Source organism: Mirounga leonina, unplaced genomic scaffold (assembly GCF_011800145.1).
Source record: "Mirounga leonina isolate KUSES-001 unplaced genomic scaffold, KU_Mleo_1.0 Mir_165, whole genome shotgun sequence".
NCBI classification, from domain to species: Eukaryota; Metazoa; Chordata; class Mammalia; order Carnivora; family Phocidae; genus Mirounga; species Mirounga leonina.
The window spans coordinates 30,847,930-30,864,848 of NW_023270415.1; the positions used below are offsets into that span (position 1 = coordinate 30,847,930).

The following is a 16,919-nucleotide window of genomic DNA, read 5'->3' on the forward strand; positions in this document are numbered from 1 at the left end:
CTCTATGCCAGCAAATTAGATAACCTGGAAGAAATGGATGCATTCCTAGAGATGTATCAACTACCAAAACTGAACCAGGAAGAAATAGAAAACCTGAACAGACCTATAACCACTAAGGAAATTGAAGCAGTCATCAAAAATCTCCCAACAAACAAAAGCCCAGGGCCAGATGGCTTCCCAGGGGAATTCTACCAAACATTTCAAGAAGAATTAATACCTATTCTTCTGAAACTGTTCCAAAAAATAGCAATGGAAAGAAAACTTCCAAACTCGTTTTATGAGGCCACCATTACCTTGGTCCCCAAACCAGACAAAGACCCCATCAAAAGGAGAATTACAGACCAATATCCTTGATGAACACGAATGCAAAAATTCTCACCAAAATACTAGCCAAAGGATCCAACAGTACATTAAAAGGATTCTTCACCATGACCAAGTGGGATTTATCCCTGCGCTGCAAGGTTAGTTCAACATCTGCAAATCAATCAACGTGATACAATACATTAACAAAAGAAAGACCAAGAATCATATGATCCTCTCAATGGATGCAGAAAAAGCATTTGACAAAGTACAGCATCCTGTCTTGATCAAAACTCTTCAGAGTATAGGGATAGAGGGGACATAACGCAATATCATAAAAGCCATCTATGAAAAACCTACAGTGAATATCATTCTCAATGGGGAAAAACTGAGAGCTTTCCCCCTAAGGTCAGGAACACGGCAGGGATGTCCACTATCACCACTGCTATTCAACGTAGTACTAGAAGTCCTCGCCACAGTAATCAGACAACAAAAAGAAATAAAAGGCATCCAAATCGGCAAAGAAGAAGTCAAACTCTCACTCTCTGCAGATGATATGATACTTTATATGGAAAACCCAAAGGAATCCACTCCAAAACTGCTAGAACTCACACAGGAATTCAGTAAAGTGGCAGGATATAAAATCAATGCACAGAAATCAGTGGCATTCCTATACACCAACAACAAGACAGAAGAAAGAGAGATTAAGGATTCGATCCCATTTACCATTCACCCAAAACTATAAGATACTTAGGAATAAATCTAACCAAAGAGGCAAAGGATCTGTACTCAGAAAACTACAGAATACTCATGAAAGAAATTGAGGAAGACACAAAGAAATGGAAAAATGTTCCATGCTCCTGGATTGGAAGAACAAATATTGTGAAACTGTCAATGCTACCTAGAGCAATCTACACATTCAATGCAATCCCCATCAAAATACCATCCACTTTTTTCAAAGAAATGGAACAAATAATCCTAAAATTTGTATGGAACCAGAAAAGACCCCGAATAGCCAGGGGAATGTTGAAAAAGAAAAGCAAAGCTGGCGGCATCACAATTCCAGACTTCCAGCTCTATTACAAAGCTGTCATCATCAAGACAGTATGGTACTGGCACAAAAACAGACACATCGATCAATGGAACAGAATAGAGAGCCCAGAAATGGACCCTCAACTCTACGGTCAACTCATCTTTGACAAAGCAGGAAAGAATGTCCAATGGAAAAAAGACAGTCTCTTCAACAAATGGTGTTGAGAAAATTGGACAGCCACATGCAGAAGAATGAAACTGGACCATTTCCTTACACCACACACAAAAATAGACTCCAAACGGTTGAAAGACCTCAATGTGAGACAGGAGTCCATCAAAATCCTAAAGGAGAACACAGGCAGCAACCTCTTCGACCTCAGCTGCAGCAACTTCTTCCTAGAAACATGGCCAAAGGCAAGGGAAGCAAGGGCAAAAATGAACTACTGGGACTTCATCAAGATAAAAAGCTTTTGCACAGCAAAAGAAACAGTCAACAAAACCAAAAGACAACCAACAGAATGGGAGAAGATATTTGCAAATGACATATCAGATAAAGGGTTAGCATCCAAAATCTATAAAGAACTTATCAAACTCAACACCCAAAGAATAATCCAATTAAGAAATGGGCAGAAGACATGAAGAGACATTTTCCCAAAGAAGACATCCAAATGGCCAACAGACACATGAAAAAGTGCTCGACATTGCTCGGCATCAGGGAAATCCAAATCAAAACCTCAACAAGATACCACCTCACACCAGTCAGAATGGCTAAAAATAACAAGTCAGGAAACAACAGATGTTGGTGGGGATTCGGAGAAAGGGGAACCTTCCTACACTGTCGGTGGGAATGCAAGCTGGTGCAACCACTCTGAAAAACAGTATGGAGGTGCCTCAAAAAGTTGAAAACAGAGCTACCCTACGACCCAGCAATTGCACTACTGGATATTTACCCCAAAGATACAAATGTAGGGATCCAAAGGAGTACGTGCACCCCGATGTTTATAGCAGCAATGTCCACAATAGCCCAACTGTGGAAAGAGCCAAGATGTCCATCTACAGATGAATGGATAAAGAAGATGTGGTATATATGGACAATGGAATATTATGCAGCCATCAAAAGGAATGAGATCTTGCCATTTGCAACAACGTGGATGGAACTGGAGGGTGTTATGCTGAGTGAAATAGGTCAGAGAAAGACATGTATCATATGACCTCACTGATATGAGGAATTCTTAATCTCAGGAAACAAACTGAGGGTCGCTGGATTGTAGGGGTAGGAGGGATGGGGTGGCTGGGTGATAGACATTGGGGAGGGTATGTGCTATGGTGAGCGCTGTGAATTGTGCAAGACTGTTGAATCACAGATCTGTACCTCTGAAACAAATAACGCAATATATGTTAAGAGAAAAAAAAAAAGAAGAAGATAGCAGGAAGGGAAGAATGAAGGGGGGGAATCAGAGGGGGAGACAAACCATGAGAGACTATGGACTGTGAAAACCAAACTGAGGGTTCTAGAGGAGAGGGGGTTGGGGGGATAGGTTAGCCTGGTGATAGGTATTAAAGAGGGTACGTTCTGCATGGAGCACTGGGTGTTATGCACAAACAATGAATCATGGAACACTACATCAAAAACTAATGATGTAATGTATGGTGATTAACATAATAAAAAAATTTTTAAAAACCTAATCAAAGGCAATGAGGAGGGGCACCTGGGTGGCTCAGTTGGTTGAGTGACTGTCTTCGGCTCAGGTCATGATCCCAGGGTCCTGGGATTGGGCCCCGCTTGGGCTCCCTCCTCCTCAGGGAGCCTGCTTCTCCCTCTCCCTCTACCTGCTGCTCCCCTGCTTGTGCTCTCTCTGTCAAATAAATAAATAAAATCTTTAAAAAAAAGAAAAAGTCAATGAGGAAAAGCAATACATGAAAGAAGTAAAAAGGGTCAGAGAGAAAGTGGCTGAAAAAGAAGACCCAAAGGAAACTGAACATTCCTACCAGTGTCCTGAAGAAAATGAAAACAGAACAGAAAATGAAAATGAGAACTGAACTAGTATTTAAAACTGTAACTCAAAAAAATTTTTCTGAATGAAAAAAGATCTGAGTATACATGTTAAAGGAGAAAATTCTGCCAGAATGAGCAATTCCAAGATCTATCCTTGTAAAGCTATTAGCCGTGGAAGATTAAAAGAAAAAAAAAAAAATTCTCAAGAGCCTCCAATTAAGACATAATTTTTTTTTTTCTTAAGATTTTATTTGTCAGAGAGAGAGAGAGGGAGAGCACACGTGAGCACATGCGAGTAAGCACGCACAAGCAGGGGGAACAGCAGAGGCAGAGGGAGAAGCAGGCTCCCTGTTGAGCAAGGAGCGCGATGGGGGACTTGATCCCAGGACCCTGGGATCATGACCTGAGCCAAAGGCAGATGCTTAACCAACTGAGCCACCCAAGCACCCCAAAAAATGAATTTAAAAGCCAAGAAAATTAGAATGGCATCAGATTTCTCAAAAGCAATATACAAAGCAAGGCAACAGTAAAATAGCATTTTCAAGACATTTAGTTCATACTGTTTCTTAAGGGTATTATATCCAGCCAGGCTGTTCAACATTCAAGGTCATAGAAAAACAGTACAGAATGTGCTAGAACTCATATAGTCTTATACACATGTGCTCTTCTCAAGGAATCTATAGAAGATGAGCTCATACAATCTAAAGGTCACCTGGAAAACTTTATAAAATGCTTGCCCCATCCTTTCCTAAAGTCAAGCAAAAAACTAAGACCAAAGGGTAGAATTGAGACTAAACAAAACAGTCATATTAATAAATGAAGAGGCCTGTTTTATTAAAAGAAAAAAATTACTTAAATTCATTTGCATTCTTAAGCCATGCTGTATTCAAGAGATACACTTAAAAGGGCTAAAAGTTAGAGTGGACCAAGATTTACCAGGCAAATAGCAATAATGAGATAGAGTTTGCAATTTTGATATCAAAGCAGGCTTTAAGTCTAAAAGCATGAAAGAAGACAAAGGATACTATATAAAGTTAAAATTATACAAGAAGTTATAACAGTATGTATAGGCATCAAATAATGCCATCTTCCACCTTATGTAAAATAAAAGCTCTAAGAGTTGCAAGGAGAAATATGGAGAAACATACCAATAATGGAAGAGTTTAACCTATCACTCAGTATACAGGTGAAGTAGACAAAAATAATAATAATAATAATAATAGGGTTCATCTTTAGGCTATATATCAAAGATTATACCCTAATAATGGAGAATATACTTTTCAGTGTGTACACAGAACCATCCCCCCAATTAATCATATACTAGGCACAAATAAAATATTAGTCAACTCCATAGCAGATTCATTATGATGTAATAAAACTATTAAAAATGAAATTTAAAAAATTTCTTTATAGAAATTTAAGAACACAACTCTTAGGTGAAAGGGAAAATACAAATTACAGAGTTTGTGAAAAATAATTATAATGAAACCCCTACATATTAGAATCTATGGGATACATTTAAAACAGTAAGATAAAAATTCATAACCTAACACATTAATAAAAAAAATCAAAAGGGCGCCTGGGTGGCTCAGATGGTTAAGCGTCTGCCTTCGGCTCAGGTCATGATCCCAGGGTCCTGGGATCAAGTCCCGCATCAGGCTCTCTGCTCCTTGGGAGCCTGCTTCTCCCTCTGCCTCTCTCTCTCTGTCTCTCATGAATAAATAAATAAAATCTTTAAAAAAAAAAAAAATCAAAGAATAAAAATAAATTCAAGGCAGAGAGGAAAAAAACTGTAGATCAGAATAATAAATCATAATCCTGATTCTCGGTGTGGGGCGGGGGGAGTGGAGACAAACCACTAAGTAATTTAACCAAGATTTACAACAAGAAGAAAGCACAAATATAAAAAAAAAAAAAAAAATGACAAGGAAGAAGTAACTATTGATACAGAGAAACAGAAGTAAGTTATAAGAGTCTACCTTGTATTCTTCTATGCAAATAATTTGAAAACTAAGAGGAGGTGGGAATTTCTTAGGCTGTGGAAATATTCCAGATCAAAAGTGGCTGAAGAGACATGACAACTATATTCATGCTTGACCCTAGACTGAATCTTGCACTGGAGGAAGAAAATGCTACAAAGGACATTGTTAGGTCAACTGTCAGAACTATATATGGATGGTAGATTAGATAGAGCATAAATTTATGAGGTCAACAATTGTACTGTGGTCATGGAGGAAAATATCCCTAATTTCAGGAAATAAATTGAAGTAGTTAGGAGTAAAGAGCCATAATATATGTAATTTACCCTAAAATAGTCCAGGGGGATAAAAGGTGTGTATACACTTGTGTATGCACACATTCATGTATGTACACACACACACACACACACACAGAGGGAATGATAAAATGATAAAGCAAATGGGGTAAAATGTTAACAACAGGTGAATATAAGTAAAGGGTATACTTTTTTCCCCATTATTTCTGCAAATTTTTTAAGTTTGAAATTGTTCTCAAAAAGTTTTTTTAATACATTACAAAATTATAATTATGGTACTGATCCCAAGCCTATTAAAAAATTTCATTTTTATGGAAAATTCATTCTTGAAAATGTTAAATTCTCTGGAACTTCAGGGAAGAAATGAAAAGAGCTTACCCATGAATAGGAATGCACAAAAGCTTTTCCAGATTAGAAAGAACAATTCTTACAGTCTCTGGTGTTCTGGAAGAGCCAAACTCTGTCACCAAAAGTGATTTGGTAATATCTAAAAGAGAATGTTTTAAATAATCACTACAGTTTAACAATAAGAACTCTTATTTAAAAATGTGATACTTGTAATTCAGAATAAAATAGGACCATTTTTATCCCTCACCCTAGTTGTACCATATTTCTTTCATTCTAAGCCTTGAGGTATTAAAATTCTGATAAATTTATTATCCTTAAGGGGTTGTTTTTATAATCAAGGAGTCTGCTTCTTAGATCATCCCCAAAAAGTGTAGAATATAACCAATTTGCTTGCATGCATGATACCTTTAGTGGGAAACAAGCAAATACCTCAAATATTTAAAAAGTAGAATTAGAAATTAAATAATTTAAATATAGGTTTGAAATAAAACAGAAGTTTGAGTGGTGGCTGACCTCCATTTACTAAATTGATGGATTACCCAATGCTTTCCATTCTGTCTTGGAAACAACATGACTGAAGCTCATAACACACTCAACACTCTCCACTAACAGGCTCCCTGTGTAGCATACCCTACACTTCATCTCCTCCCACCAGTGTATGCTTAACTTGTTCTGAACATGTTTACAATTACTGTTTCTTCTAATAATCACATAATCTAATTAAAAACTATAAAAAGCAAAAAAAAATATAAAAAGGGAAAGGTTTAGTTTCTACAAAAGCTACTACATTACTTTGATTATAAGATGCCATGTTTTTTCACATGTTAATCATCTTAAAAATAATGATGCACATCCCAATCTTTGGGGTCTTAGAGTTCTATAAAAAGAAAATGAACTAAAAATCTGCTCTCAAATTAAGTGTTCAAGGAGAAAAATTATAAAAGTGTAGGGGGATTCTGAATTTAGATTGATTTGCAAGTATCTTTAAGCTCTTGATGCACTTAAAAGAATCTGAAATACAAACTGTGGGAAATGTTGGACACGGTTTATGGAAAAAAGGTGACTCAAAACTTCAATGAGCTGTCACACAGAAGACAAAATACCAATCATCAAGGTCATAAAAAATGTAGAGACCTCATTTTTAATGATTCCCGACATTAATAGACGTTCCCCGCCCCCTCAGATTTACAGTCTAACAACTGGTCCCAGCAACATCAGATTAGAGGAATTTGACAAAGAATTTGAGATGTAGTGGCTTAAACAATAAACCATGAACTCCATGGGGGCAGGAAGCCATTCTTATTCATCTTTCTATCCCCAGCACTTAGCAAGCTGCTGAATCTGAAGTGGTGTTTGCTGGACTACACTTGCCTTCTTTGCTTCCACTACCACAGTCAAAACTGTGGTGGAAATAAAAACATAAAGGGAAAATACACACAATTTATGAATCTGTTAACAACTGGGAGAACTCCATTGGTTAACTCAAAAACAATAAAACACATGTATATAATATCAACCACACCAAAAATGAGAGGATAAACCTACCTTCCTGTTGTGAAACCTGTAGTTTTTGACCATTACAAAAGGCTCCCTTTCCTTTCCTGCCAGTATACATCTTATCCTCCAGGCAACTGTATACAACTCCAAATTCCATCTGCAGAAGGAAAAAAGTTTCCTTTACCAAACCTGAGTATTTTTCACCATTAAATCAATACTTTTTGTTAAAGGCAGTAACAAAAAAATCTACTATATTGAGAATGTTTTCAAATAACTACTATGGGATACTTAAAAATGATAATTTCCAGCTTACACAGAGAAAGGAGGTCATCAGACTTGAATCCTTGACTCTTGCCCCTTCCATTTCTCAACTTAAGAGCACCCACCTTGACCTCTCGCCCTCCTGCCCCAGGTAGGTAAATATTTCCTACTTCCTTCCATATTATAATTCCTACCCTCTCAAATGTCTCTGAAAAACTCCTCTATCAACTGATCCTCCTTCTCTCAGATTTTCATTCTGGTACTTTCACACCAAATTTCTATCTCCCCCACAAAATTTGCAAGATGTTATCTTCTCCTTTTCCCTTCCCTGCCAAAGGGTAGTCTACACTTCACCTCTCCCATTCTCCTCTTAATAAAAATTACAATTTGGCTTCTGCCCTGATCACACACACTTCTGAAACTTTCCCAAAAGAGATTACCCAGGAACTCCTACTAACCAAATGCCATCTCCAAAGCACTGGAGACTGCTGACCATCATCCACACTTCATTACTTAATCCAGTACCCCCATGTTTCTGGCAGATTCTTAGTCCTACCTCACTCACTAATCTATCTTTGTGTCACTTTTTCGAAAGACCTTGTTCTCTGTCCAACCCTTAAAAGTTGTGTAGGTCAGGATTTGTTCACTCTTCCATATCTTCCATTCCCCTCTTGGATGTCTATCTTCTTAGAGGTTTGTTCTTTCCAGTCCATAAATTCAACTACCACCTTTAACTGTGGCCTGTTCCACCTGTAATCCCATTGCCACAGGTAAGAACCTATGCTTCAGCTCATCTTGCAGAAACCTCAACCGAAGAGATCAAAGATCACTCATTACCTCATCACACCTCATTCCTTCCCCACGTGTCGTCTTCTTCAAATCTCATCTTGAAAGCACTTCTTGATTTTGGCATTTCCTCAGCCACCCTCACTGCCCCATCTTAGTTCAGAATCACCCAGCCTGCCCCTCTGGTATGATCTCTGCATTGCTAGAATTATCTGTCACTCTGTACTTGAAAAACCTCTACTGGTTTTCTACAGCCTAAAAACAAAATCTAAATGTTCTGACATAGGCCATAGTGCCTCACAATAAAACCACAACTAACTCACCTCATCAATTCTGCTCCTGCCACTTTCAGAGTTTCACTCACAATGAACATCTCGTTCCCCACACACATCATGCTCTTCTCCAAGCTGTTCTGATTAAAATGCTTTCCTCCTTTTCTTCTTTAATCTGAAAAACTCCTACGTTTCTAAAACCCAACTCACATGACCAAATTCTAAAGACCCCTTCTGTATGAAGATTTCCCCAAACCACTCTTGGGCAGAATCGGATACACCCTCTTCATGTTCCCATGGCATTGTTTCATAGTTCCACTACGTATTTATCTGTTCGCACATCTAACTTGTGCATGAACTGCGAGTTAGTTCAGTGGCAGGGACAGCACATAGCCCAAGGCTGATTATATGCTAAAGGTTCCTTTAGCTTCTTTCAGATGTTCTCACTAATGAGCGCAACCCTGTGCCTAAGATGTGTTTTTATTTTCATAGATTTTTTTTTTTAACTCTCTTGTGTACATGCTGATCAAATATATCACAAGCTCCTTGAAGACAGGTGTGTAAGATGTTAGTAAACATCATTCATTGTTTGATCTATCAAATAGCCAAACAGCAAGGAAATGCAATTGCTACAGATCGTATTCTACTGGGTTTTAGATATAGCAAGTATTTGGGTTCCTGAACATACTGAGCATTTCCCAACCATGTTCTGGCCTCTACCACTTTCTGGTCTTTCAAAGTTTCCCTTCACTGACGCCTATTAAGGCATTCCTAGCTCAAATCCCACCTCTTCCATTTAGCATTTTAGATCACACATCAACTCCTATCATATCGGACTCTATCACATATATAATGGTGATTAAATACTGAATTGTATTTCAGTTACTTGCATGTATTTTTTCCTTTTAATTATTGCTTCTCAGACATTAAATTTTCTTTAATGGAAAAAGTATCATGCCAATTTTAACAGTTTTGCAGCTTACTTTGAAATAACGCAGCTATATAAATTGAATATAGAGACAAACCTAAATTTATTACAGACACATGTACTCTTTCTCAGAAAATAGGAGCAAGGCATTTTACCATAAATTTAAACAGCGTACCTTTTTATTTACAGTAAAGCCAATCGAAACAGCTACAAAAGGAAACCTTTAAAAAAAACACACACACATACAAATTTACCAAGATAAAATTATTTTCAATAAACATGTTTTTTCATAATGTAATTGACTACATAACTTTTCATATAAATAGTCTCACCCCTCCTCCCACAGAACAGTGTGTATAGTACGCAGCCCTCTGTGTAAATAGGGGGAATATGGGGAGAGATGGTGCATATACATACATACAGGATGCTTCTAGCTTCTACAGGCATGAAACATCTCTGAAAGAATTCACAAGAAACTGGTAACAGTGGCCACCTCCAGAGATGGGCCCTGAGAAACTGCGGTCAGAAGTGGGAAGGACACTTTGCACTGCATGACATTTTATATCTTTGGAATGTCAAATGCAACGAATATAGTAACTGTAAAATTTTTTTTTCAAAAAATAAAAACAAATTAAAAAATTTTTTAATTGTTCATGGTTAAAAGTCTCTTTTCTTTGGTCATTTCTCCCATAGTCAGGACCTATAAACACAGATATCAAATTGTACAGAACGAACTGTCACTTGTCTTTAATACCAAACTTGGGAATTTCACATGTGAAAAGTAAACCATTAGGCACGGCTATTGCTATGGCTGCAGGACAGTCTGAACACACAGGCTGTAAATTCTGACTCAAGAGTCAAGATGAACAAAATAAGAAAAATGTGTTCAACTACTGAAAATAAAAAGGTTAATATTTAATAGTTTTCATTTTAACAAAAATGGGATCATAGTATACACTCTGTATTAGAATCTTCTCTATGTTATGTCATGAGCATCTTTCCACATTAACACTCTACATATAGATTCTAGATCTTCGTTTTGCAGACTTTAACAATTCTGTACTAGTAAAGATATGTAGAGCTACACGGCAACTTCAAATGTAACATTTATGTGTAATCCCAACAAACCAGGCTACCCATTTTAACTGTCACCGGCAATCCCTCAGGCTTTCTTTTAGTGCTAATATACTGAGCTACATACTTTGTGCCAGGCACTACACTAAGTTCTTATATATAAGTATTACTCACTGAATCCCATGAACAAACAGTTCTAAGAGGCAGGTACAATTAAGATGTCCATTTTACACATTAAAAAACAAAAATGGAGGCTTAGAAAGATTAAATAACTTGCCTAAGGTCACAAAGCCTATAAAAGCATCTGGAATCAAGCCCAAGTCTGTTGATCTTAAAAGCCCATGCTCTTTTTAATAGTTTTTTCTCCCGGACTAAACCTACTCTATATAGACAACATTCTATGTGACCCCCAAAATTGACTCCATTAGTTCCTTAATCTCAAAGCAGCACTGTTGCTTGCTTACATTTTTATATGGCTCCACCAGTGAGAAAAAAAAATGGTGAACAGGGCCGCTCGCTGCAAAAGTCCATGGCATGAATATTTCATCATCTCTTCCATATCTGATGAAAATTCTGCATAATACACTTCACTCTACAAATTATACAATTCTCTAAAGTATCTAGGTCCATTCAGTTAGTATACAAACAAGTAATTACAATATTAACATTTTAAAACATACCTATGTACAAAATTCGTTGTTCCATCAATAGGGTCAATGATCCATGTAGGGCTGTCAGTTAAGACACTTTTTTCCCCAGCTGCCACAGATTCCTCACCAATGAAACTAAAAGCAAGGACAAATTCCAAATCTTCACACTGCTTTCAACAATTTTCAAACCTAAACATTTCCTTAGATTCAGAGTCACTTTAATACATAACAAAAGTCCATATACCACTTTCCTATTGTTGTTCCTTCTTCCTTCAGACTGATAAAGTGAGAAAACTTTATTTCCCCCAGAGCAAAGTTATGTGAAAAATAAAATTCAAAATTCTCAAATGCAATACCAGGGTAAATAAAGGCACTCACATGTGTGTATGCACACACATTTGTTGCAAATGAGAACTTACTAAGGAAATGTGGTTTTTAAAAATAACTCCACAAATTCTCTCATGCTCTTCTCTTTAAGAGGTAGAACCTAACACCCCTTGCCTTGAGTGTGAATTTGAACTGAGTGACTCTCTTCTAACCAAGAGTCAAAGCAGAAGTTACAATATACAACTGTGAAGACTCGTTCATAAAAATGGTACTGTGGTTTCCATCTTATTTACTCTATTTCTCCCTCTGTCCCTTTCCTTTTCTTGCCCCAGGGGAAGCCAGCCACCATGTTAAGAGCTGCTCTATGGAGAGGCCCACATGGAGAAGAAATGAGGGGAGCTGCTAGCAGAAAACCCAGGAGGAACTGAAGTCACCAACAATCCCATAAGTGAACTTATCCTTCAGCCCTAAAATGCTACAGCTCTGACCAGCAGTTTGACTATAACTTTATGAGACCCCGACCAGAACCATGCAGCCAAGCTACTCTCATATTCCTGACCCTTGAAAACTCTAAGATAATAAATGTTTGTTGTCTAGAGCTGCAAAGTTTTTAGGATAATTAGCTATGCAGCAATAGACAACATAGAGAACATTAAATAAGTCAATGAGAAAGCAAATTACTCACCAAAATTACTGTGTCTACATGCCTTCCTAAAACATACTATGCAATAAATCTCAGGTGAATTTTGTAAATGGTGTCTGAGTTCATTGGTTTTCTTTTTATTTCTTTTATTCATTTTCTTTCTTTTATTCAATACTGAACTATCCAATAATCAGTATGATTTTCTTTCATCCCCTTTTCACTTAGCTGTAAACCTTTTTACTAAGAGGAAGTATATTTAGCCACAGCTTTAAACATTTTTTCTTCTCAATGGCTAAAATATCAGGAACAGATAATGGCATGACCAAGAAATAGAAAATCAGGGGCACCTGGGTGGCTCAGTTGGTTAAGCCTCCAACTCTTGATTTCAGCTCAGGTTATGATCTCAGGGTCGTGAGCTCGAGCCCTGTGTCAGGCTCTGTGCTCAGCGGGGAGTCTGCTTGAGATTCTCTCTCCCTCCCCCTCCACCCACCCCCACCGTGTGCACTTGCTCTCTATAAAATAAATAAATCTTTAAAAACAAAAGTAGAGAATGACAATGTTAAAACTTTAAAAGGATGACAATGTTTCTGCTATATGTCTCTGTAAGACAGCCCTGATTGTAGTGTTTTCTCTCAAACTCGTTAAAGTTACCAACACTCTAACACATAAAAAAGTTTGCAATATAGAGAATAAAACTTCTAAATCATAACTGTGGCAGACATTTGTCATATTAGCTTCCCAGCATCCAAACACTCCTCTTACTATGAAGGAATCCAAATACCTCCTGTTTGTTCCTTCCTGGCAGCTTGAGCTCGGGCAAGCAACCGGAGTTCAGCAAGACATTCCTGCTCAGGATCTGTAATCTTGAGATAATGAGGCAAAGATATCCAAAGGCAGCAGTCATGAAGCTACCACCGGTGGCATCTGAAGCAATGGCTCTGACTTCCTGACTTCTGCCTATGCCCTGCTCTCGGGGCTCCTGAGCTGCCCAACACTCTCCAAATAAATTCCTTTTCAGCTTAAGTTAACTAAAGTCAATTTCTGTGTCTAGAATCAAAATTTGTCTAGTACATTGACTCTAAGTTTCAATTTATCATGTGAAACTAAAATAAAAAATACCTGTGAGATGGATACTTTTCCTTTATGGCAGATATAAGCATTTTCTCAATTTTTTGGTCAGTAGCAGTTACCAAATCAGCTGGAGAACTTTTAATCATGACATTCATTTCACTTTTTATAGCTTCACGAACCACCTAAAAAGATTTTTTGATAAGCAAACAGAAAAGGCATATATCATTTTAAATCAAACTAAAAGATGAACTATAGAAGTGGTTTAAAACATTCAATCTGTCTGAAATGATGTTCTTAAAAATGTCTTACCACAATGTATATAAAATAAACTTACAGTGGTTATGACATTCTAGGTACAAAAGCATACAATCTTACATCCTATTTTAAATTCACATTTGTCATTAAAAAGGTTTAAGGACATAAGAGTATTGACTCCATTGAAAATGTTTAGTAAAATGAAAACAAATACAAATTAATCAAAATGCATGTGTTATTTCACAGGACAACCACATGCTGTCCACATCCATCACATCATGGCTGACAAGATTTCAGTTCATACCTCTCCAGCTTCTCTTGCTAGGGTTACTGCATAATCCATGCATTCCTGCCAAGGATCAGCCATCTTCTGAATAGATTTAACACAAGTCAGGACAAAGCAATTAAAAATCTCTAAGTCTTAATTACAGAATAGTTCAGAAAAACATCTCGATTAGCACAATACTTTCATTCAGGAAATGAATCACATGTACAAAATCACAAATGTAATTGCCCTCTTCTTGGTGTTAGAGTTCAATGTTTCTCAAGATTCACTGGTAAGTCCATTAAAAAATATTCTTACCTAAACCACTTCTAGTGTAGAAACATTTACATAACAAACACCAAAAAAAACACTCTATAAAAGTGTTTCCCAAAGTGCCCATAACATAACGTTTTAAAAAAACAACTCGGGGCGCCTGGGTGGCTCATTCGTTAAGCGTCTGACTTTGGCTCAGGTCGTGATCCCAGCGTCCTGGGATCAAGCCCCCGCATGGGGCTCCCTGCTCAGCGGGAGGCCTGCTTCTCCCTCTTCCACTTCCCCTGCTGTGTTCCCTCTCTTGCTGTGTCTCTCTGTCAAATAAATAAATAAAATCTTTAAAAAAAAAAAAAAAAAAAAACACTCGATTGGGGGATGGAGAAGAAAGGACACGTAAGTATTTTAAAAGATAGGTGTATGTTTGGGTAGAGAATAAAATGAAAATAAAAGAACATTGGGAATGCTGAAATTAAAGAAGCTTTGAAAGGAAGGCACAGAAGGTATATACTCAATTCTGATGTGAGGAAAAGAATATTCCAGGACTAAAAAAATAATAAATTTTCCAGAAAAAAACCCATATTTTTGTCTTTTGAACTGTCCAGTTTTCCACTGACTTCTGAAGAGAATACCAAAATAACTCACCACTCGCTTGACCACACTCTAAAATCGGAACCTAGGACAGTGAAGCTTTGCAAGTGGTCAGAAAAATGTGCCATCATTTATAAAGCAATCCAAAGGATGCCTGGGTGGCTCAGTTGGTTAAGCACCTGCCCTCGGCTCAGGTCATGATCCCAGAGTCCTGGGATCCAGTATCGGGCTCCTTGCTCAGCAGGGAGCTTGCTTCTCCCTCTGCCTGCCATTCTCCCTGTTAGTGCTCTCTCCTCTCTGACAAATAAATAAAATCTTTAAAAAATAAAATATAAAGCAACCCCAATTTTGTCACTTTTATAATTGAGAATAACTGACACAGTTTCACCTTAAAGATTACTCAGAATTCCCTACCATGGTGCTCACAGTGTAGGAAAGAGGAAAGGAGGAGAGGGCAAAGGGAAGAAACAGTGAGGTGTTTCTGCTGGTAGTTGCCCTTTTTTTTTTTTCCTAAGATTTTTTTTTTTTAATGTAAAAGGGAAGCCACTTTTCAAGTTACAGAAGTCACTGCTTAGAGTGTCTCAAGAATTGTTTCCAAATTCTTTTTTCTTTTTCCATTCTTACTCCATTCCTCTCTTCCAGGCTTAACATAACTAGATTAACAGAACAGTGCATCTGCTTTGTTGCCAGAAACTTTGCTCAAGCCTCTCATATCTCTGCCTTCTAACAGCACCTGCACAGATATAACTCCTACCAATTCTTCAATGCCCATTTCAAAAGCTACCCCTTCTAGGGATTCTCCATCCAGAATTCATTATTTGTTTAATCATCTGACAGCTATCTGCTAAATACCTATGATACACTGTGCACTGCATCATAGTAAGGAAAACAGGCCCAGTTCACTTACTTGCTAGTGGGGAGTCAGATATTAATAATAAAATCAGACTACATGCAAAATCACAAATGTAACAAAGCCTAAGTAGAAGTACAAAGAGAGAACCATGTAACAGAAGAGCTTTAACCTGGCCTTAGGTATCAGATAAGGTTGCCCTGACAACATGATTAGACCAAGATCTGAAGGACAAGTGAATAGGCATTAACTAACTCAACTGCAGGCTCTAAGTGAAGAGTAACTAAAAGGCCTAAGTGTGACAGCTAGGAGATCAAGGGATGAGACTGGGGAGATAGTAGGCATCACCCCAGGCAGGGCCTTAAAGGTAAGATTCTGACTGAGAGCCATGAAGAATCATTCACCACCGCTATAGAAGAGGGCAGATTGGAGGTTGGAGGGAGGAGTGGAGAGTGGGAGCTGGGTAGACTGGACTGGAGATTTAGATTTAGGATGCAGTAGTCCACAGGAGACCCGGACGTTGGCTTAGACCGAGGAGAGTGGAGGGAGAGGTGTTTATAGAGAAGTTTAGAGAATGGAGAGATACTTGCTTTAGGAGGTAAAGTTGGGGGGGCATTTAGCAATAATCTGGATATGGATATGAAAGGAAGAGTTCAATGATGCCCAGATTTCCCACTTTTAGCAACTGAATGGATAACAGCGACATTCACTGAAACGGGCAGTAACAGAAAAGAGTCAATTTGGAGATCTGGATAGGGGGTGGAGAGATCAAAAGTTTAATTAGTAGAGGAGGAGAAGCCTTCGTGAAACCAAAAGGAGATGTCAATTAGGCGGCTGAACTAGGGATCCCGAGCTCACAGAAGAGATACGACCTGCAGATATAAATACTATGTAAGTCACCTGAGTAGGCAACGACTGAGTCCCGAGCCTGAGTAACATTCCTAAGGAAGGTCTACACAGTGAAAAGCTGGGAGGACGCTTGGCCTGGAAGAGCCCATAAAGCTCCTGCATGGCACTTAGGGCACTCAGGAAGGTCTTCCTTACGTTTTGATCATTTGTGTAGGTGCCTTATATTCACAACTACTTTGAGCATATTTCTTGATGGAAATGAGCATATTCTATTCACCTTCACTTTCCTACAGACAAACGCCTGAAACATTCCCAACTGTTTCTGTCCCGGTCACAGCCTTCCTGACAGTGGGAAGCATGCCACCTTCCTGTCCCCTGT

General features: G+C 38.0%; 1 protein-coding gene across 4 annotated transcripts in view; it reads right to left on the reverse strand.

Annotated features, from left to right (window-relative positions):
- The window catches only part of IMPA1 (inositol monophosphatase 1), a 33,351-nt gene that overhangs the window by 15,963 nt on the left and 469 nt on the right, over positions 1 to 16,919 (reverse strand). For 3 of the 4 annotated variants that reach the window (XR_004680457.1, XR_004680458.1, XM_035011434.1), the window contains 6 exons: positions 14,020 to 14,082; positions 13,509 to 13,642; positions 11,450 to 11,554; positions 9,871 to 9,916; positions 7,497 to 7,605; positions 5,982 to 6,090 (listed from right to left, as the gene is read on the reverse strand). Coding sequence is in view for 2 of the 4 variants with exons in the window: in XM_035011434.1 (XP_034867325.1) it covers positions 5,982 to 6,090; positions 7,497 to 7,605; positions 9,871 to 9,916; positions 11,450 to 11,554; positions 13,509 to 13,642; positions 14,020 to 14,082 (566 nt within the window). In the remaining 2 variants the exon portion in view is untranslated. Of the gene's footprint in view, positions 1 to 5,981; positions 6,091 to 7,496; positions 7,606 to 9,870; positions 9,917 to 11,449; positions 11,555 to 13,508; positions 13,643 to 14,019; positions 14,086 to 16,919 lie in introns of those variants that run through there. The other variant, XM_035011433.1, reaches the window with a different exon arrangement.